At 45.4% G+C, this 23,414-nt stretch overlaps 1 protein-coding gene across 1 annotated transcript in view; it reads left to right on the forward strand.

Annotated features, from left to right (window-relative positions):
* MYO1D (myosin ID) overlaps window positions 1–21,008 on the forward strand; it is a 216,891-nt gene extending 195,883 nt beyond the window's left edge. The window contains exon 22 of the mRNA XM_025041584.1: window positions 18,625–21,008. Coding sequence (XP_024897352.1) covers window positions 18,625–18,781 — 157 coding nt within the window. The 3' untranslated portion in view covers window positions 18,782–21,008. The remainder of the gene's footprint in view (window positions 1–18,624) is intronic.
* The last annotated feature ends 2,406 nt before the right edge of the window (window positions 21,009–23,414 follow it).

The following is a 23,414-nucleotide window of genomic DNA, read 5'->3' on the forward strand; positions in this document are numbered from 1 at the left end:
CCCCACAGACATGGAGGAAGACAGAGCCATGGGGCAGCGTGCTGAGTTCCTGTAGGACAGGCTCACACTGAGCCCCGTAGGCTCACCCAGCTTAGCTGGTGTCCTTCGACAATGTCCCTCAAGCTCTGATTGTCCTCTCTCCCTGAAGCTACCTGGGCCTCCCCAGCACACAGGGATCTCCAAAACCCTATAGACAGGACACAGCAAACTGCCCCCCGGAGGATGAGGAGGACTTGAAAGCTTGACCTAAAAGTGGAATTTACAGCATGTGCAGGGAATGGCAGGCCCGGGGCTGGAGTTCAGAGTTCAGGTGTGTTTGGGAGAGAGTGGTGGCCCTCCTCAGGGACTTTAACTGGAAAGTTAAGGTACCGATGTGCACCGGGGAATAGTCAAAAAAATGCACAAATTCTCCAAGCACCAGGAGAGCACCCCATTCTTTGACAGCCTGGAATCAACCATGCCTGGAAACATCAGTGTCTTCTCCTGGCCAAGGAGTGAAAGAAGTAAATGGCCAGGAAGAAAAATAAACAAGTGGTAAAAGTGGGTGTATAGTAGGGGGGTCATGGCTGTGGGTCCAAATGCCTAAACCATTAGCATCATTACTAATGGTTTGATGCTATTACCAATAGCATCATAGCGACTAGAAGGGCAACTCAGTGTGGGGACTGAGGAATGGGGGTTCAACCCATCACTCAAGAGACAGGCACCCTGGGCCCAGATCCTGGCCTCACCGGTTTCCAGCTGTGAAGAACTACTTGATCTTTCTAAGCTTCTGTGTCTTCATCTATTGCATGGGCATAATGACAGTGCCTCATAACAATGTTTAGGAAAGGATTAAATGAGATGATGCACGTAAGATGTTGAATACAGCGCCTCATCCATAGTAGGTTCTCCACAGATGACTGATGATTTTCACCCTCCTCTCCCCCAATCCGAGACCCCTTTACACCTACACAAGGCATGCTAAATAGCACCAGCCATAGCCAGCAAACAGATAAGTGATCATCAGAAATATCTGTCCACATCACTTAGGATATTATTGAGAAACTGACATAGAGCCAGTGTCTGCTCATCTTATTCAACCTCAGAAAAAATGACATGTTCATCGACGTAATTCCTGGAACCTCTCTAACCTTGCCTATGTTTCCACAATCCATCAGTCCAAATGTTTATCACCCGACCTCATAATTTCCCTGAGAACGTCGATAGTGATGGGAAGGGAACACCACAGATGTGAAAGTTTGGATTTACAAAGCAAGGTAAAGTGAAATGACTCTCCAGCTCCCAAAAAAGTGTTCTTTGAATAGTGAGCATCCCTGATTCCTCTTAATACACCTGAATCACACTGTCCACATAAACAGACCCTGGCACAGAGCAAGGTACCAGGACACACACATCCCAACTGACGACTTTTGGGTCCAACCCAAGCTCACTGATGGTTGCAACTCGCTTCTCAACAACCTCACTTTGAAGATGCTGGATGCTGGCCTCAGGTCTTCTGGTTGGTGTCTTATTTCAAAGTGAGTTTTCATTCTTTCTGTAGACATTTATGGAACTCCTGTTTTCTATCAGATACTACACTAGGAGCTCTTCATAGGGGAAGAAAAATGCTCAGCTCTCTTCTTTGCTCAGAAGCACATAGTAAATGGGGAAAACAGCTAACAATTGTATTCTAATGACTATTTTAGTGGCAGGATAGACAGAGCCTAAGCCTTGGACTCTGGCCCGGTCACCTGGGTTCAAATCCTGGTTCTCCTGTGTGACCTTGGCAGGTACTTACTCTCTTTGGGCTTCATTTCCTTTTCTGAAAATGGAACTTACCTCATGCTGTCATGAAGATTTCATAAATTGATATTTGTAAAGCATTTAGTAAGCCCGTATGCTTTTTTGCTATTGTTTTATATTCTTTAGATTTCTATTTTTATTGCATTATGGTCAGATAGTTTGTCTGATGCTAATTCTCAAGTATTTATTCAACTTCCTTTTGTGATCTAATACCTGTTCCATGTGTACTTTAAAATAATGTGTATTCTTTAATTGTTGAGCATAGTGAATATGCACATACACATAGCTTATTAATTGGGTTTAAATCTCTCTTAATATTGTCTCCTGACCTATATGTTTTTTAGGAAAGTATATTGATTGTTTACTGTGATTGTGGGCATGGCATTATACAGAGTCCCATTCTATCCACGAAGGATACAGTCCAAGACCCCCAGTGGATGCCTAAAGCCATAGATAGTACCAAAACCAATGTATATATACCATGTTGTTTCCTATATGTACATACCTATGATAAAGTTTAATTTGTAGATTAGGCACAGTGAGGGATTAACAATAATAACATAATAAAATAGAATTATAACAATATACTTTAACAGAAGTTACATGAATGTGGTCTCTCTCGCTGATAACCGATCTGATAACTGAGACAGCTACTAAGTGACTAACAGGCAGGTAGCATATACAGAAGATACACTAGACAAAGAGATGATTCACATCCCAGGCAGGACAGAGTGGGATGGCATGAGACTTCAGAACAGTGCACAGTTTAACACTTATGAATTATTTCTGGAATTTTTCACTTAATATTTTCAGATAATGATTAACCGTGGGTAATTGAAACTGCGGAAAGTGAAAGCACGGATGGGTGGAGAGTCGACTGTAGCTTTGCAAATTTCACACAATTTCACACAAACGACTTAATTTTTATTTTCTGGAGAGTATCTTCTTGGTGAATTCCTCTTTGATAAAGAAAACAATTATCTCATGAGCTCTTTCTCCAGCGACGCTTTTTGCCAGCTTTCTTGTGGTTAACATTTGCCTTGTATGTTGTGCTCCATTCCTTTATTTCTAACTTTTCTTCGTCATGATGATTTAGGTGGGTCTCTCAAAAATAGCACATAGCTGCATTTCTAAATTAAATCCAAGAAATCCCTTTTAACAGGGGCTCACACACCCAGTTACACATCCACATTGGTTTGTTTTATTGTTCCCGTGTTTCTTCTTTGCTTTTTGTTCCCCTTTTCTATCTTCCGTTAGATGATGTAGATTTTCTTTTCCTCCTTCCTTCTACTTCTTTGAAAGTTATACATTAGCATTCTTGTTCTCATTTACCATGAGTTTCCTTCACACTTGTGCTTAAGCCTAAAGTTCTTAAGTCTCCCTACCCCCGTCCCAGAGGAGACAGGGACCTTTGAATGCTTCCCCGAAACACTACCCCTTCTTTCATGTTGTTGTTACGTGGGATTTTAGTTCAAAATTGTTCAAAGCCCAAGAGCTAGTCGTTTTTCTTGTTTTTGTACAGTGAGTGCTTATTTAGACTGACTTGTGTGCCTGTGTACTTACTCCCGACACATCTCACGTACTGATCTTTTTCTCCGGATTCAGCATCTTCACTGATGATGTGTCCCTCAGAAATGCTTTACCTGAGAGCTGAGGTTGCCTAACTCTTGAGCCCGTATTGTCTGAGAAATGCTTTGCTTGGGCCTCGCACTCAGAAGATTGATTGCATATAGAATTCTAGGTTGATGGTTACTTTCCTTAAACCCTTTTAAGATTCTGTGTTTTCATTATTTTCTCGCAATTGATGAGAAGGCCTACTCTTCCTTTGCAAGTAATGTCTTCTCTCTCTTGATGTTCTTAAGGTTTGCTCTTTGCCTTTAGTGATCTGCAGTGTGTTTGCTTTTCAAATAGTCAAGAGAGAGAAAAGCTTGAGATTTCCGTTTTTTACTAAAATACTGTTTGTCTTCCCACACAGTGGTTCTGTGCCACCTTGCCTGGCTGGACAGCAGACTTCTTCTGTTAGCCTTTTCCTAGACCTTTTCCCGGGTAGCCTACGAGGGTCCAGCCTAATACCAGACCTCAGTCCAGCCCCCTTGCATGTGGCCAGGGCGGACTCCTGCTCAAGCCAGATGTACATGGGCTTGACCTCTGCTGGACCTTCCCTCCCACACTGGCCTCACAGCCCCTCCTCCTTGTTGACACCTAGAGATTATCCTTTCTTTCAGCCTCCAATTTCATTTTAAATATTCTTACTGTAGAATTCTGTACACGTTTCTGGAGACCCATAAGCCATCAGGGAAGCTCATCGGCTCTGATCATGCTGTTGGAACCAACACACCATTGCATGCTCAGAGCTGCGAGAAAACAGGAGACAGAGATGAACACCCAGCTCAGCCTGGAGGTGGGAGTGGGGGGTGGGAGGTTCTCAAAAGCTCTGGGGAATGACTGAAGGGATTTTAACAGGGGAGTGACAGGATCTTTTTGTGCCTTTAAAAGATCTCTCTGATGACAATGTGGAGGACGCATTTGAAGCAGGGTATGGGGCAAACTGAAGGCAGAGGAGTCACTTAGGAGGCTACATCAGTAACCAGAGAAAAGGGCTGAGGTTCTGGGCGGTGGCAGTGGAGAGAGACCGAGAAAGTGAAATGAATAGAATGCGGTGACTCAGTATGGGCAGTGGAGGGAGAGGAGGGGTTCAGGCTGATCCTGGCTTATTTGCTCTGTTTACTGGCTAGATGATGCCACCTCTCACTGAGACAGGCCTGACCGGAGGAAGGATACAGTTTAGGGCAGGGGCCAAGAGGATGAGCTCAGTGTTGGACACATGAAGACTCAGCTGTCTGTGGAACAGTCAAGGGATTTGTCTAGTGGGTGGCTAAAAATATGTGCTTGGACCTCATGCTAAGATGGGGATGCTGACTGGGTAATTGAAAGCACAGGCATGGGTGACACGACTATGGGATAATGTATAATATAAAAAAGACTAAAGATAAAACAGCATTTTAAGGAGTGAGGGGAAAAAATGCTCCTGCGGGATTCCTACTTTGAGGTGCCAGTCTGGATGTCACCCCTTCTGGAAGCTCATCCCAGCCACCAAGCTTAGGTGGCCCTCCTCTCTGCATCCTGCGTGTATCACAGGGCATGAACATTTGCCCAACTCCCTGTTGAGAATGAGAGTGCCTTGCTTGCACTCAGGGTCTGTGTCCTACTCATTTGTGTTCTTTCTCTGGATGTGGCCGAGCCCATTATAAGTGCTTGGTATATAGCTGCCTTGAGAAGGGAAACAGGCTGGGGAGAAGTGGGTGATGGAGGTCAGTGAGAAGAGAGCAGTGGGGGAAGGGCAGCATGGCTGAGAGGGGCCGGGAGCTGCGTCAGGACCACACTCAGGGTACGTGGGGATTCTGCCCACGGGATGTGGGAGCCAGGCCAGTTCAGTGATGTGCTGGAGGCAGGTGCCAGGCTGCACTGGGCCTCAGGACAAGCTGCCTGACGCAAGCCTTTAGTGATGAGAGTTTTATTTTCTAAATAAAAATGATGTCACCGCCACCCCCCCCCCATCCTTCACCAACTGCAAACCCAAAAAGGACTCAATAGACCAAGAGATACAATACCTCCACTCTCAGGATTGCATGCGTGCTGAACTCTGAGACTTGCTTTAGAAATGACCAAAGTAAAAATATCCATTTGACCCTGACAAAAACAGAAGTAGCATTACCTAAAGCAGGATTGTGAAAGGCCTGCCCTCTGTGGTTTGACATGAGCAGAGGGATTTGCTTCTTGAAGGAAGTGACACGCACAGTGAACAGCTGCAGGCGTGAGCTCCAGACGCCCCGTCAGTAGCCACTGTGTTCAGTGAAAGTCAGAAGTCAGAACGCACGCATTTGCTGCCAGGCGGCACCCAGATGAAGAACGGCCTGTCTCTATGACTCCAGGGTTTATCGTGAAACACCTAACTTCATTTATGATCACTTTGAAAAGCATCTATTTACTACCTACCTGCTCTTGGCACAAGGCGAGCTTCCTCCCACCACATCCTGTGACCAAACACATGAGAACATTGCATTAGCCTCTCATTCTCAGGAACTCCTTGCCACATCCCCAGAGAATATAGTCACAGAGGTACCGCACTTCACCTCACTTCCGTCCTGTTCCCTTTAAAGAGCATGTATTACACCCAGGATCACTACGACTCCAGTAGGGAATGCCATCGAGAGGAGAAAGTGGCTCACTCACTCCCTCAAGTCCTCCTCTACATTGGGCAGGCCATTGGGTGGGAGTCTCCTAATCCCAGCTGACCAGGTGTCTGCACCAGAGGGGAAACTTTCTGGGCTGATTCAGCTTCTGGAGACCTGTGTTACCCCATTTTCTGCAGGACCTATAAATGCACTTCTGGCACACGGACTCACACTGATCAAGTCTTGCATTTACCCATGGATTTCTCTAATGAGCAGAGGACAGGAGTCTAAATGAAAAATGAAAGAAGGTAACTTAATAAAGGCCATTTGCCTGCAGTGATGGCTTGGAACAGATGAAACAAGATGAAAGTCCCCAAATTCCACAGTTTGTTGAGCCATTAAATCCTGTAACACAAGATCGGAAAGAAAAACCCCTCCCCCTGTAGCCAGCCTCCATCAGCAGCTGTCATTGGGCTTGGCGCACCATCAGAGGGAGATATACTACCTCCATCTGTAAAATCCGCTTTCTTTAAGGAAGGTGCTCTGGCGCTATTAAAGATTGCCAGTGTACGAAGCTCCAGCAAGAGATGTCACTTGACTCCCCTGGAGTGTCCACATGCCATCTCCCAATTGAGCCCTGCTACACTCTGTCTCCAGAATAGGCACGAGAAATCCCTTGCTGGTCTTAAAACCATTTTGGTTGAACTTGGAATGGGGAAAGAAAACATGGTTTGAGGGCAAGTTCTCATTTTTCCATTAGATAATCCACTTTTTAAAATTATTGTGGTAAAATACACATAAAATTTATTATTCACCATGTTTACTGTATTCACAATGTTGTGCAACCATCGCCACTGGCTAGTTCCAGAATATTTTCATCACCGCAGAAGAAAACCCCATACAACTTTAAGCAGTCCTGCCATGCCCTCACTTCACTGATCTGTTTTCTGTCTCTATAGATTTGCCTATGCTTACATTTCATGTCTGCAGAATTATACAATATGCCTTTTTGTGTCTGTTCTCTTTAATGTAGCATAATGTTTTAAGGTTTATCCATGTAGCAGTGCTTTATTCCTTTTTATGGCTGAATCATATTTCATTGAATGGGTATGCCACATTTTGTCTGTCCCTTCATTAGTTGATAGACATTTGCATTTTGTTTATTGCAAATAATGCTGCTGTAAATATTTCTGTACGAGTTTTTGTTCTGTTTTTAATTCTTTGGGGTATATACCAGGAGTGGAATTGCTGGGTCATGTAGTAATTCTGTGTTTAACTTATTAAGGAACCACCAAACTCAATGCACTTACCTTTTTGCCTGTTGAAGGCACTGTGTGGACGGCACTAGCCGGGAGTTGCTCAGCCTAGATCTTCAGACCAGAAGGCTGGTGTTTCTTCCTTTCCTCATTGTTCTATTATAAACTCAACACATGTAGCCACTCAAACCCTTCTTTGTGCCCAAACCCCGCAGAAGCCCCATAAAGACAGGCTGGGAATCAGGGCAGGGCTGCTCAGGGCTGTGCCGAGGAAAGGAATGGGAGCATTCATACCAAATTATGAACTGTGCTAAAAATGTATAACTAACATGAACGGATTCAGCAGTATCTCTAACCACCATCTCTTTTAGAGGTTCTTAGCACTTACTTGAGAAAGGAGTGAAAATTCCTTCTACGAAGCAAAATAATAGTATCTGCTCCCCACATATAGTGCTTCACATCTTTCAGAATGAAAGACTCAACCAGACAAATCCCTGTGTGGGCAGGCAGCCTGCTGAGGCTGAGGGAAGACTCCTTCTCTTTGCCACTCATTTTCTGTATTTCTAGCACAGTGCCTGACATGGAGTGAGTACTCAGTAAGTGCCTGGAGAGCAGATGGTTACACTGATGGGTGAATAAAATTATTCATCCATTTACCTTGATTCATAAAGTAAACAAGGAGTTTATTTATTACATACATTGGATGGTTACACAAGACAGACTCACAGAAGGTTGAGTGACTTGGACAAGGATTATATAGGAGGACTCCAGACTCTCTAGCCCTCAGACCTCTGCTCTTGGATTCAGGCCTCAAAGTAATTGGGAGAGATCTCAAATGGGCTGAGAAAATGCCAAGCAGAAATCCGAGGGAAGTGTGGGGACCACCACTGAATGCTGCCTTTCTTTTCTAATGTATCTCTGATTGATTCTCAGTCAATTAAGGGATGTTGTTGGGAAGTTAGAAGTCGATGTTCGCCACACATTACTATCTGTGATCTGAGAAAGGGGGGCATGCTGCAGAAATGTAGCTGAGAGGAGATGGAGGTGAGGCCAGTCAACACGTGCTCTGCACACTGGTGGTTCTCTGCACCATCTCCCCTTGCTCTCCTGCCAACCTAGGCTCCTCCACCCCATGGTCTGGGCCTGTGGTATGGAATGCCAGAGAGCCAGCATTGCCTGTGGGAAGGAGAGGACAACCAACCAGGACATGCGGGGCCTCCGGGGAGAGGTCTAAGCATCTGCAGGGCTGGTGCAGGAAAGGTGGGGCAGAGAAAGGAACGGGGGCACAGAACTCATCTGCAGCCACCACATTCATACCCTCTGCTTTCCTTCTTGCCACTCAAGAGAGAACCTTTATTTTGATAGCATGGTGGCCTTTGGTGGCCCATGGAAGGACCAGTCCCACAATCTGGAAGTAACTAAATGATAGTTACTTCCAGTCAAGATGGCAGAGTAGGTAAATGCTGTGCTCACCTCCACCCAAACCACATCAAAATTGCAACTAAATTATAGAACAGTTATTGAAAACTACCTGAAGACCACCTGAACAGAAGTTCTATAAGTAAGGATATAAAGCAGCAGCCATGTCGAGACTGGTACAAGGGGTAGAGACACAAAACAGGCAGGTCCCACCCCCATGGTATGGTAATTAAGAATCAGGAGGGATATCTTGGCTATGGAGTGCCCCACAAGGAGTGAGGTTCCCAGCCCCATACCAGGCTCCCCAATCGGGGTACCAGTGCTGGGAAGAGGGGTCCCTATAGCATCTGGTTGTGAAAAGCAGCACGGATTTTATCTGAGTAAGATGAAGGGCTGCTAGAGTCCCAGGCATTCTTCTGGAAGGGCCACACACAGACTTGCTCGCTCACAAACTCACTCACTCTGAGCTTCAGTGCAAGGGTGGCAGCTCAAAAAGCGCCAAGGACATATGGGGAGGAATTGAGTTGACTGGCTTCAGGGCAAGGGCTGGGAGGGCAGGGGTCAGGGCAGTTCTCTCGAGAAACGGAAGTGCTGACAGGTGCCATTGATCCTTTGTTGAGCGCTCTCCCCACTCAGCTGGCAGGCACAGACAGGTGCAAAATCTGGCTAACACCGGTCATCCCACCCTGGTGATTCCCTGAGACTATGCCCCACCCAACTCACACGCCTGGCCCAAGCCACTTATAGCATACAAGTTGCCTGCCTCGGCCCAACGCGAGCGGCAACTGGTCTCACCTTGCATTGTAACTCTTATCAGGTGGCCTCAAGCCCGACAAAAGCTGCGGACAATGTTGGCTTAGAACATAGCTTCGACAAAGTGCTATATTCAGTAAATCCAGTACAAGTGGTAGCGAGCCTCAGTTCACAGTATAGCCTCTCCAAAGTGCCTCCAAGCCCAGCAGAAGCAGCATCCAATTGCAGATCATTTTGTAGCTCCCACCAGGCAGCCCCAAGCTGAGCACAAATGGCAGCTGACCTTGATCTGCACAAGAGCCCCTCCCAAGAAGCTCCAGAACCAACACACCCCGTGGCCATCTTCAGACCACACCAGAGCACCACTTAACCGGCTCCACAAATGACACACCCCAAGGGCGGACTCAGCTGGCACCAGAGCCCTGATAAAGCAACTCCAGCTCCATATGTCAATCCTGACAAAACAACTGTTCACTGCAGTCACTGCCAGCCCTCACAGCCAGTCAGCCTGAAAGTCAATCCCACCCACTGACTTGCCAACAGCAATCAAGGCTCAACTGCAACAGGAAGGCACACACTACCCACACAAGGTACACTCCAGGAGCACCTGGCTAAGGTGACAGGGAGACTGCACCACTGGGCCTCCTAGGACACATACTAACAAAAGGCCCCTCTGCCAAGATGGGGAGACAGAGCAGGTCTACCTAATACATAGAAACAAACACAGGGAGACAGCAAAAATGAGGAGACAGAGAAACATGTCCCAAATGAAAGAACAAGATGAAACTCCAGATAAAGAACTAAATAAAATGGAGACAAACAATCTACCAGGTACAGAGCTAAAAACACTGGTTATAAAGTTGCTCACTGAAATTACGGGAGGAATAGATGAATTCGGTGAGAACCTCAACAAAGAGAAACCATAAAAAAGAACCAGTCTAAAAGGAAGAATACGTTAAAGGGAATCTACATCAAATTAGATCAAGCAGAGGACTGAACCAGCGATCTAACAGACAAAGTGGCAAGGGAAAAAAAACAATCAGAAAAGCAAAAAGAAAAAAGAAAAGGAGGATAATTTAAGGGACTTCTGGGAGAACCTCAGTGCGCCAACGTTCATATCACAGAGGTAACAAAAGGAGAAGAGAGAGAGCAAGGAATTAAGAACCTATTTGAAGAAATAATGACTGAAAACTTTTCTAACCTGGCAAAGGAAATAGACATGCAAGTCCAGGAAGCATAGAGAGTCCCAAACAATATGAGCCCAAAGAGACCCATGCCAAGACACATCGTAATTAAAATGCCAAAGGTTAAAGTCAAAGAGAATCTTAAATGTAACAAGGGAAAAGCAGTTATGTTAAAAGGATCTCCCATAAGACTATCAGTCAATTTTTCAACAGAAACATTGCAGGCCAGAAAGGAGTGGCATAAAATATTCAAAGAGATGAAAAGCAAAGACTGCAACCAAGATTACTCTACCCAACAAAGCTATCATTTAGAGTCAAAGGAGAAATAGTTTCCCAGACAAGAAAAAGCTAAAGGAATTCATCACCACTAAACTAGTGTTGCAAGAAATGTTAAAGGAACTTTTTTAAGTAGAAAAGATCAAAAATATGAATAAGAAAATATAGAAAAGAAAAAAATTCTCACTGACAAAGGCAAACACTCAGTAAAAGCAGTGGATCAACCAACTATAAAGCCAGTGCAAAGTTTAAAAAGCAAAAATAAGAAGCTCATGTGTAATTACAACAACAAATTAAGGGATACACACAAAGACACACACAAGAAGTAAAAATGATGACAAAAACATAAACATGGAAAGGGTGAATACAAATTGTAGTGATTTTAGAATGTGTTCAAACTTAAGTGACCATAAACTTAAAATAGAATGCTGTAAACATAGGTTGGTATATAGGAAGCACATGGTAACCACAAACCAAAAACTTACAAGAAATATACAAGAAATACAGAGAAAGGAATCCAAACACAACATTAGAAAGTCATCATTATAGAAGAGAGCAAGAGAATAAGAAAGGAACAGAGAAGAACTACAAAAACAATCAGAAAACCACTGATAACATGGCAATAACTGCTTACCTATCAATAATTACTTTAAATGGAAATGGACTAACTGTTCCAATCAAAAGACATAAGATAGCTGAATGGATTAAAAAAAAACCAAGACCCATACATATGCTGCCTACAAGAGACCCACTTCAGATTGAAAGACATACCCAGAGAGTAAAGTGACGGAAAAAGATATTTCAGACAAATGAAAACAAACAAAAACCTAGGGTAGCAATACTTATAAAACAAAATAGATGTTAAAACAAGGGATATAACAAAAGACAAAGAAGTGCATTTCATAGTGATAAAGGGATCAATCCAACAAGAGGATATAATTCTCATAAACATCTACACATCCAACGTAGGAGCACCTAAACATATAAAGCAAATACTGACAGACATAAAGGGAGAGATTGACAGTAATACAGTAATAGTAAGGGACTTTTACACCCCATTGACATCAATGGATAGCTCATCCAGACAGAAAATCAATAAAGAAACAGTGACCTTAAATGATACATTAGACCAGATGGACTTAATTGACATTTTTAGGACATTTCACCCAAAAGCATCAGCATATACATTCTTTTCAAGTGCACATGGAACATTTCCCAAGATAAACCACATATTAGGCCACAAAACAAGTCTCAATAAATTTAAGAAGACTGAAATTACATCAACCATCTTCTCTGATCACAGTAGTATGAAACTAGAAATCAACTACAAGACAAAAACTGGAAAACACAAAAACACATGAAGGCTAAATAACATGCTACCAAATAATGAATGGGTTAACAGTGAGATCAAGGAAGAAATTAAGATACCTTAAGGCAAATGAAAATGAAAACACAATGACCCAAAATCTATGGGACATAGCCAAAGCAGTTCTAAGAGGAAAATTTATAGCGATACAGGCCTTCCTCAAGAAACAAGAAGAATCTCAAATAAATAATCTAACCTTATACCTAAAGGAACTAGAAAAAGAACAAAACGCAAAGTAAATAGAAGGAAGGAAATAATAAAGATCAGAGTGGAAATAAATAAAATATTGTCTAAAAACAATAGAAAAGATCAATGAAATCAAGAGCTGTTTATTTGAAAAGATAAACAAAACAAACCTTTGGCCAGACTCATCAAGAAAAAGAAAGTGCCCAAATAAAATCAGAAATAAAAGGGAAGCGACAACCGCCACCACAGAAATACAAAAGATTCTAAGGAAATATTGCGAACAATTATATGCCAACAAATTGGACAACTTGGAAGACATAGATAATTGCTAGAAACATACAATCTTCCAAGGCTGAATCAGTAAGAAACAGGAAATCTGAACAGAACGTCTAACAAAATCAAATCAGTAATTTAAAAACTCCCAACAAACAAAAGCCCAGGACCAGATGGCTTCACAGGTGAATTCTACTAAACACTCAAGGAAGAATTAATACCTATCCTTCTGAAACTATTTCAAAAAATTTTGAAGAGGAGGGAATGCTCCCAAGCTCATTTTAGGAGGCCAGCATTACTCTGATATCAAAATCAGACACACACTACAACAAAAGGAAAATTGTAGGCCAGTATTCCTGATGAACATAGATGCAAAAAATCCTCAACAAAATATTAGCAAACCAAATTTAGCAATATATTAAAAAGATCATACACCACGATGAAGTGGGATTTATTCCCAAGATACAAGGCTGGTTCAGTATCCACAAATCAATTAACATGATACACCACATTGACAAAATGAAGGATAAAATCTTATGATCACAGAGACTCATGGACATGGACAATAAACTATTGGTTACCAGAAGGGAGGGGGGAGAGAGAAAATAAAAATAATAAAATGTTAAAAAAAATTATGTATTATAGTATGAAAAAATAAAACTGGCATTAAAAAAAACCTTATATCATATCATTAGATACAGAAAAAGCATTTGACAAAATCCAACATTCATTTATGATTTAAAAAAAACCTCTCAGCAAAGTGGGGATAGAGGGAACATACCTCAACATAATAAAGGTCATACATGACAAATCCACAGCTAACCTCATACTCAATGGTGAAAAGCGGAAAGCTTTTTCTTTAACATCAGGAACAAGACAAAGATATCCACTTTTATTCCACATAGTATTGGAAGTCCTAGCCACAGCAGTCAGACAAAAAGAAATAAAGGACATCCAGATTGGAAAGGAAGAAGTAAAACTGTCATTACTTGCAGATGACATACTATATAGAGAAAACCCTAAAGAATCCATCAAAAAAACTGTTAGAACTAATAAATGAATTCAATAAAATAACAGGATACAAAATTAATATTCAGAAATCAGTTGCATTTTATATACCAACAACAAACTACCAGAAAGAGGAATTATGAAAATAATTCCATTTACAATTGCATCAAAAAGAATAAAAAAATACCTAGAAATAAACTAAACCAAGGAGGTAAAACACCTGTACTCAGAAAACTATAAGACACTGAAAAAAGAAATTGATGAAGATACAAATAAATGAAAGAATATATGCCATGCTCATGGGTAGGAAAAATTAACATCATTAAAATGTCCATACTACCCAAAGCCATCTACAGATTCAGTGCAAACCCTTTCAAAATACCAATGGCATTTTTCACATAACTAGAACAAATAATCCTAAAATTTGTATGGAACCACAAAAGATCCCGAATAGCCACAGCAATCTTGAGAAAGAATAAAGTTGGAAATATCACACTACCTGATATCAAACTATACCACAAGGATATAGTAATCAAAACAACATAGTATTGGCATAAAAAATAGACATATAGATCAATGGAATAAAATAGCCAGAAATAAACCCATGCCTATATGGTCAATTTATGACAGAGAAGGCAAGAATATACAATGGAGTAAAGAAAAACAGTCTCTTCCATAAATGATGTTGGGAAAACTGGACAGATACATGCCAAAGAATGAAACTGGATCACCTTCTTACACTATATACAAGCATAAACTCAAAATGGATTGAAGACTTAAATGTTTAGACCCGAAACCATAAAACTCGTAGAAGAAAACATAGTAAACTCTCTGACATCACTCTTAGTAATATTTTTTTGCATATGTCTTAGACAAGGGAAACAAAAGAAAACATAAACAAATGGGATGACATCAAACTAAAAAGTTTTTGCACAGTGAAGGAAACCATCAACAAAACAAAAAGATAACCTACTGAATGAGAGAAGATATTCACCAATGATCCAATAAGGAATTACTACTAAAAAATACAAGGAACTCATACAACTTAACACCAAAAAATCCTATTTAAAAATGGGCAGAGGATCTGAATAGACATTTCTTCCAAGAAGACATACAGATGACCAATAGATATGAAAAATGTTCAACATCACTGATCATCAGGGAAATGCAAATTAAAACCACAACGACATATCAACTCACACCTGTCAGAATGGTTGTCAATGATTACAAATTGGTACAGCCACTATGGAAAAAAGTATGGTGGTTCTTCAAAAAATTAAAAGTAGAACCACCATATGACCCAACAATTCCACTTCTGGGTGTTTATCTGAAAAAACTGAAAACACTAATTCAAGAAGATATATGCACCCTTATTGTTCATTGCAGCATTATTTACAATAGCCAATTCATGCCCCAGTGGAGCCACAGTCCATGGTCTACAGCCATCCACCCTGAACAAGCCCAATATCTGATCTCGGAAGCTAAGCAGGGTTGGGCCTGGTTAGTACTTGTATGGGAGACCACCTAGGACAACCAGGTGCTGTAGGCATAAATAATAATAATTAAAACAAAAAAATAGCGAAGATATGGAAGCAACCTAACTGTCCATGGATAGATGACTGGATAAAGAAAAGGTGGTACATATATGCAGTAGAATATTACCCAGCCATTAAAAAAAAGAATGAAATTTTACCATTTGCAACAACATAAATGGACCTGGAGAATATTATGCTAAGTGAAATAACTCAGGGCAAATTATCAGTTATAAAAGCAGTCACAGGTATATAAAGGACAGCATAGAGAATAGAGTCAATAATATTATAACTGTGTATGATGTCAAGTGGGCACTAGACTGATCGGGATCATTACTTCATAAGTTACATAAATGTCTAACTCAATATTTTGTATACCTGAAACTAACATAATATTGTATGTTAATCGTAATTGAAAATTTTAATTTTTAAATAAGTAAATGATAGTTACTTGTGTCTTATCAGCTTAGCTCTCCCAGAGCACAGTTCTGTTTCACTCTGCTCCCTGAGGAAGGGGTCCCTACTGCCCCCCATCGTCTCCTCCCCAAGCCAGTATTTACTCCACAGTGCTAACTGAAACACAAAAAAGATGGCCGAGGTGCTTTCTGCCCAGCCCTGTATGGGGAGAAACAGTCTAAGGCAGTGGTTCTCCGCTGCTTTTTTTATCCTTCAACCCCCACCGCTACCCAAGGGCTCCATTTTCAAGGTGAAGTTGCAATGTTGTAAACCTGAGGTGCCATCCTGTAATAGTCATTTGCTCCTCTTCATTTTCCCACCAGACCAGACCCTGCACCAAGACTGTAGAACAGATACTAGAGATGCACAGAGCCCCAAAGGAAGAAGGATGGCATCAGGGGCCACTCTGCTAACACTGGACTCATGGCTGGGAAGGGGTCTCAGGTCAGAGGAATTGTATTGAGAGTATCATATCCTGACTGTGTGAACAGGGCAATGGACCAGCGATTCTTAGTTTTTTCAAGCTGACTTGGAATGTGGCCCTTTTAGAACCCTTTCCCTAAGACTTTGAGTCCCCGGGTAGTTCTGGAACCCACCAGGAACTATAGCAGCCTACACAGATAAAGGAGGTCAGACGTGGGAAGTAAGAGGCAGAGCCTGTCCAATAGATGACCAGTGCTCTAGAGGAGGGAGACATGCCCAACAGGCGGCGAGGGCAAGGGATGGTGTCTACCAGGGTCAGAAGGCTTCCATAGGGTGCAAGTCCAGCATGGAGGGACCCAAAGGTGGTGCCAGGCTGATGGAGGGAGGCAGAGAGGCTGCCCAGGCTCAGGAATTGGCAGAGGAAGGTGCTGGCCCTGGCCGGCGGGAAGGAAGTGCAGTCCTGGAAGCATGTCTAGCCACAGGCAGGGCTGCAGTGCTGAGCTCTGCTTGCTCCCGACCAAGACGAGGGCCAGGACGAGGCCCACGGGGCCCCACACCCAGACCTGGCAGCCGCCGTCACACATCTACCCTGTACAGCAGGCCTGGATCCCGCAGGAATGGAGAAGCGCCTGAGTCACTGCCTCTGATGGATTCTGCTATTTTTATGTCCAAGTCTGGTTAAAAATAGCTGTCTAAGCCAAGGTTTTAGCTGCTGCTGACAAGACATTAAGTATTGGATACCTAATGCCCACAGTGATAACCGTGGATCTCTTCCTGTGTCCATTTTCTGTCTCTATGTTTAATGAGAAAGCAGGTAGGAAACAGCCTGAGAACACCTCAAGGTACTTCCCAGACTATGGGGCCCGTTGTGGGGTGTGCACACCAGGCACCCTCAGGAAACATGCCCAGGGCAGGTGTTCTACCATGAGGTCAGGCGAGCCTGTGGCCTCCGTGCTGTCTGGTGCCCAGGATGGGCTGCCTCAGTCAGGGCCAGAGGAAAAGGTGTCAATGACTGTGCCTCTCAGGCCCCTGGTACCTAGAAAGCACCTCACACTCAATCTGGCCTCCCCCTGCAGCACGCACACTTGGCCTTCGCTGCTCAACACTAAGAATGACGTTAGTCTAAGGAGCCCAGCAGTGTTTGAGGGGGTTCCTCGAGAGAAACGAAGGCATTCATGGCACTCGGAGCAGAGAGAGCCCGTCCCACATGGAGGCTCCAGGCCAGTGGGCCTTTCTCCTTTCTTCTCTCACCTCCCAGTGCAAAGAAAGCTGACAAGACACAAGCCACGGTGTAGCGTGGGACTGTGCGAGCATGTGTGAGCAGACATGAAGTGCCAGCCTGTTTCGACAACCTTCTTGGTTCTTAAAATCAACTGCCTCTGTGGTGTATTCAGAGTGGCGTGAGGAGCTAGAGAACAGGGTGCTGCCTCTCCTCAGCAGGTGCACACGGCCTCACCACTGCCCCCACCTCAGGCTTCCTCAGCGTGGACCCCACTCAGCCATGGCTGGGCCTCCCACGGCCAGCAGGCAACATGGGCTCCCAGGCAGGAGGGGCAGTGAGCTCCCACTGCACAGATCATCACGTGGCACCGACCTCCGGCCTTCAGCTGCCTGGGCAGTGGGTCCATCACCAGAGTGGCCCCGGTACTTGATGGCAAAGCCAAGTCAAAACCCCAGTCCCTGGAATGACAGGAACCTGCACAGGGCCTGGGGAAGCAAATCAGACCCAGTTCTAACAGCTGGACCCCATCACAGGCAGGGGCGAGCTGGGACTTCTAGAGCAGCTGTCCCCAACCCTTCTAGCATCAGGGACCGGTGCTCCTGTGAGAATCTAATGCCTGATGATCTGAGGTGGAGCTGAGGCTGTGATGCTAGCGCTGGGGAGCAGCTGCAAATACAGATGAAGCTTCCCCCACCCCCCTCTCCTGCTGCTCACCTCCTGCTGTGTGGCCCGGTTCCTAACAGGCCACTGATGGCTATGGATCTGCGGCCCCAGGGTTAGAGTCCCCTACCCTCAAGGACGTTTCTCTCATCAGGGAAAATGTATGGGAAAGTCTCCATTTATCCCTGGACTCAGAGCCTTCCAGGCTCCCTATTGCAATCAAAGATAACTGAAAAATAATCACACCTCAGAATCCTAGGCTCCTCATGACAAGCCCCGCTGCTGACGTCTAAAGTCCATGTGACTCAGGCCAGAGACCTGATGGCTGTGGTTCTACCTCATGTCCCCCTCTGCTCCAGCTCAACACGCAGGGTTGTCTGGAGCCGGGCAGCGGCCCAAGGCCAGAACTTCAGCCCCTCTGCTCTCTGAAGCTCTGGTTTGAGGCTGCAGCCCAGCGCATCTTTCCTGCTCTCTCTTTCTTGGGGCTTCTCAAGCCCTCGCTGAGGCCTCCCATGCCCACGTCCCCTGGGGCACCTCTGAGGCCCACAGCAGCTTGGCCAATGTTGGGCCCCCGGGTGGCCAGGGAGTTTCACCCCCCTCTGGCTGCCCGCTAACTGCCTGTCTGGTCTTCTCCCTTTTGGTTCTTCCAGTGAGAAGCGCCACCTTCAAGTCAACGTCACCAACCCTGTGCAGTGCAGCCTGCATGGGAAGAAGTGCACCGTTTCCGTGGAGACGAAGCTCAACCAGCCTCAGCCCGACTTCACCAAGAACCGCTCGGGCTTCATCCTCAGTGTGCCCGGGAACTGACGCTCACCTGATGGCGGCCCCACCAGGGAGTGGGAACAGTGGAGCGCGGAGCATCGCCACTCAGCATCATAGGTCCCTATCTAATTGCTGATCCCTGCTACTGCCCTGTAGAAATCAGCTCACGAGAGTCCTGCATGGGGAGGAACCCCTCTCTGCCTTCTCTCAGGCCCCTCCCCTGAGGTCTTCCTGGCTTTCCGCCTTTGGTCTCCATTTTCCTCTGTCCCAATGTCCCTGCTCAACAAACCAAAGACCCCAGTGCCCTGCCCCAGAGCCCTGGGCTGACATCCAAACCACATCTCACCTCAGAGGCAATGGGATGGTGCCTTCAGTTGGTGAAGGCCTCCTTGGACTGGCCAGCTGCTGGCCTGTCGGTGGTGGGAGCCCAGGACAGTTCACCCAACCAAAGACATGTTCCCCTAGAGGGCTTGGTGGAGATGAGCTGGGGATATAGCCCTGCTCCCTCCACGAGCCCATCCTGCCAACCCTCCTCCCCAGAGGTGATCGTGGCCCCCGCAACCTGGCTCAGGATACTTCTCAGAGTTCCTCAGTGGGGCCCCTCCCACCAGCAGCCAGCCAAAGCCACCAGGTGAGCAGGTTTACCTGTAGGGCCAGCCCCTCAGCCCAGGAGCCAGTGGCCTGCAGAACAGCCCTGCCCAGCTGGCACGCCTCCTGGCCACCTCTCCAGGAGAGAGCAGTGGGGGATGAATGCTCCAAGGATCACCTTGTTTAACTATGCAGGCTGAGCCCATGCATGCCTTACACTTATTTTTGCAGTTTGCAGAATTGCTAATCAGGTATCATGTCTGATGTGCCCACACTCATGTCAGGAGCACTAATAAGAAAATGGAGTTACAGGGGCTAGGGGAGCACTCAGGCGTTTGGAAGTTTCCCCCTCTAACACCTCCATTGCTTACTCATCTGAAGAACTAGGACTGGGGTGGGAGGGTCAGAGCACAGGAATTTTGGGAAACAGAGCGATAGAAAGCAGAGCGTGGGGTCCTGACACTGCGGGCCAGGCCAGGATGCCCACACCCGCCCCACATAGACCCCTGCCGCACAGTCCCTGGCTGCTGGGCACTCGGACCTCATGCCAGGAGAGCAGCACCGTCTCGTCAGTCTCTGCCCAGCAGAAAGCACACGGCTTCATATGCCTTCCTGAGACCACCCTCCTCTGGTGCCTCAGCTGAGGGGGATGCCACAAACCTCTGGGCGGCCTGGGCCTCCCTGCCAGGAGCCTTGAAAGAAGAGACTCACGGGCACCCAGGGTGATGAAGGGCCTGCGGGTGAGCCCACACCTCAGGAGGAGCCTGGCAGGGAGTAAAAGAGGGACATGCTGAGATTTTCTTTACTTTCTGCCACAGATGCTGCCCCCGCTCCCTGCCTCCTCCCCACATGGGCCCATCCTGCCACCATGACCCCACAAAACACACCAAGCACCTGAGTGTAGCCTCCTGTGCCTCACCCGGTGCCTGACATGGTCACCTGGCTGACCGCCCCCAGGTGGGTCAGCAGCCTGATCTCATACGTACCTCCCACCCCTGCCCCCACGGCTTGCAGACATTTGCACTAGTGCGCACTTTGCAGCAAAGAATCCTATTGGCGTCCCGTCCGTGGAAACCTGTTATTCTCCAAGCCTGGCCAGCTGCCTGCACAGCACAGAGGCGCCACCAGCCCAGCTGAGCAACGCTTACAGTTTTGCCAATCACCTTGACACTAGTTGAACCATCTTAACTGGAACATCGCCTCTCCATTCCACTTATTTCCCCAAACTTGTCGCTTACACTAGATACATGCAAATGTATGTTTTAGGTATACCGAAGTGGAACATGCCAAATGAGTGCCTTTCAGAGGCTGGAGAGGAGGAAGGTTTTGAGTCCTTTCTCCTGCCTTTTGATATTACCTGTGGCCCCTCAGCCCAGCGCCAGGGCCTCCCAGCTGAGGACCAGAGAACCACCAGCTGTCAAAAGCACTTTTTCGTGATGTCCTAAGAGAAGTCAGTATGGCAACTGAGGGAGGATCAGGAATTTAGGGCGAGACCATGGTAGTAATGCTCCCAGGATGCCAGGGGAGAGCAGGACACAGTGATTGTATGCAATGAAGTGTTTCTCTCAATTTGATTAAATGCAGTTTATGGTTTGGTGCATATATTCCTATTTTCCATTAAATTAACTCTATTTCTAAAGCATATTTTGATTTACCATCAAGAGCAATAAAACATTAAATCTTATTTTTAAAGGTGTTCTGCTTATCTGTAATTAAAAACTACTTATAATTGTTATATTTTAGCTTATATAAAGTCAACTATTATCCCAGAGGATGGAAGGAAGCATTAAGCACAATTAAGGTAAAGTGGAGGATAATTTTCCTGAGGCTTTGAACAAAAATCTTACATAGTGAGCAAGAAGAAAGCTGTAGGAAGGAATGAGGGGGCAAAAGGCAGTGGGATTTACTCCACACACTTTCTTCTGCCATTTTGAGGCCTGTGCGCCAGACTCACAGTTCAGTGCCGTCGTGTTTACTGAAGTCAAAGCGTGTTTATAAAGGAAAAGCTAGGATTCCTGTGGCTGTAGCTCCAGGAGAGGTCTGAGTGAACGGCCCCGCCCCAAGCTGGCTGGTTGGCGTACGGTGGGGTACAGGAGAATGAGTGAGCAAGAGAAAAATCGGGACTTCTAGGGGGAGGGGGTGCAAGCAAACGAGGAAAGGCCCTAGCACCCCAGGGCCCTGCACCCACAGGATGCCACCCGGTCATCACCTGGAGAGAATGTGCAGTGCGTCTTCTGTGACTCAGACCAAGGAAGATGCCCTGAGGAAAGCAAGTGGCCCTTACTACAGGGCTGACAGCCCCCCAGTTGCGACCTGGGCAGAAATGTCTTCCTAGTGCCTGGGGCAGCTCCAGACCATAGGGGCAGAGCCTGGGGAGGACCCAGTCCACAACACCTGCTTCCTGAGGCTGGGGCCAGCGGCATGAGCGGGCAGAGGCCACTGGCAGCACAGGCACACCTCGTTCTATTGCGCCTCACTTTATTGCGTTCACAGGTGCCATGTTTTTAACAAACGAAGGCAAGACCCTCCACCAGCAAAAAGATCATGACTTGCTTTATTGCGATGCTCCCTTCATTATGGTGGTCTGGGCCCAAACCCACCGTACCTTGAGGTATGCCTATACGGCTGGAGGGGGTCCCACAATTATGAGCAGGGTAGCTGCTTATCTGGAAGCTCCGGGGCTGGAATTCTCTCACAGAAATGTGCATGAGCAACACTGACAGGGTTGGGCCACATGAACACCAGTCCACTCCTGCGGGCCTGGGAGCCTCTGGGCAGTGAGCACTGAGCTGAGCCAGGCCCAGGACACATAGGGGCAGCGGCCTTAGAGCCAAGCTCCACCAATGGGGATCCACGGCCTAAAGCCCCTGAGGGACCACTCCGCCAGCCTTCCCCAGGCCATGCCTGGGTCTGGTCCTCCCTGGCCAGAAGTCCTCATCACCTAGGCCACCAAGCAGCTAAACCAGAGTTGACTTAACCTGTGCTTCCTTCTTAATCACCTTAACATCAGTGTGCTCATTAAGCCCTCTTCCCTAACCCTGCCCGCCTCCTCTCGCCCATATTCCCCTCCCCTCCCCCACAACACAAATCCAATCATGTTCTGAGAACAGGAATCATTTATAAAAGGGGCCCCCGGCCTGCTCATGAATGATGTGCCCACAAAACAGGTCTATGTAATGGATGGTCAGTGCATTTTATTTAATCAGCACAGTACAAAAATAAATAAAAATAAGGAAAGGGGAATTAAATTACAGCCAAACTGAGCTTCATGACCTTGTCAGATTATAAACCACACATACTTAGAAACACACTACACATACATACAAAATGAGACAAATATAAATTAATATTAACAATACCCACAGTTTGGTCAAAGAATAGCTACAGAAGAAATTGCACTAAAAAACCAACACACATCACACATTGTGTAATTAGCAGTTTCAAATATACAGCTATGAATAATTCTGAGTGAAAAAAATGGCACATTTTCTTCTCATTGCAAGTTTAATAACTGTTGGAACAAAACTAAATTCTAATAACTGCATGGAAAGAATATATCAACCCTCCAGCTTTACAAGAAAGAGAAAAACCAAATCCTGAACTATTATTCCTGTGACTTGTTCTGTGCACGGGTGTAATTTTCACAGCCATCTGTTCTAAGAATATTTTTCTGAAGACACAAAATGCTCCTGGTTTGCATGCACAATATCACTGTAAAAGCAACAATTAAAGAATAAAGGGTTTTTTTTATCGGTTAGTTTTTTTTCTTTTTTGTTGTTGTTCTAAAAGTAGTCTTCATAGCAGCATGTCAAATGGGTTCATTGCTTGCACACTCAAGTGTATCAGTTCCTTTACACAATACTGATGACCAGTACAAGGGGAGGGAGGAGAACATGACAGGCTTCACATTGATGGAACCAGAGTTATTTCCTTAGTCCCCAACCACTCCTGAAATTCGCACCTCCTCCAAAAAAATAAAAAAATAAATATGGAGAAAGAGAAGGAAACACACAAAACTGGAATCCTGTGGATGCGACTTAACCGCAGTTTCAGGCCAAGTTCGTCCTGCCCACCGAGTGTCTGCCACCAC

This window comes from Pteropus alecto, unplaced genomic scaffold, assembly GCF_000325575.1.
Source record: "Pteropus alecto unplaced genomic scaffold, ASM32557v1 scaffold98, whole genome shotgun sequence".
Taxonomy (NCBI): domain Eukaryota; kingdom Metazoa; phylum Chordata; class Mammalia; order Chiroptera; family Pteropodidae; genus Pteropus; species Pteropus alecto.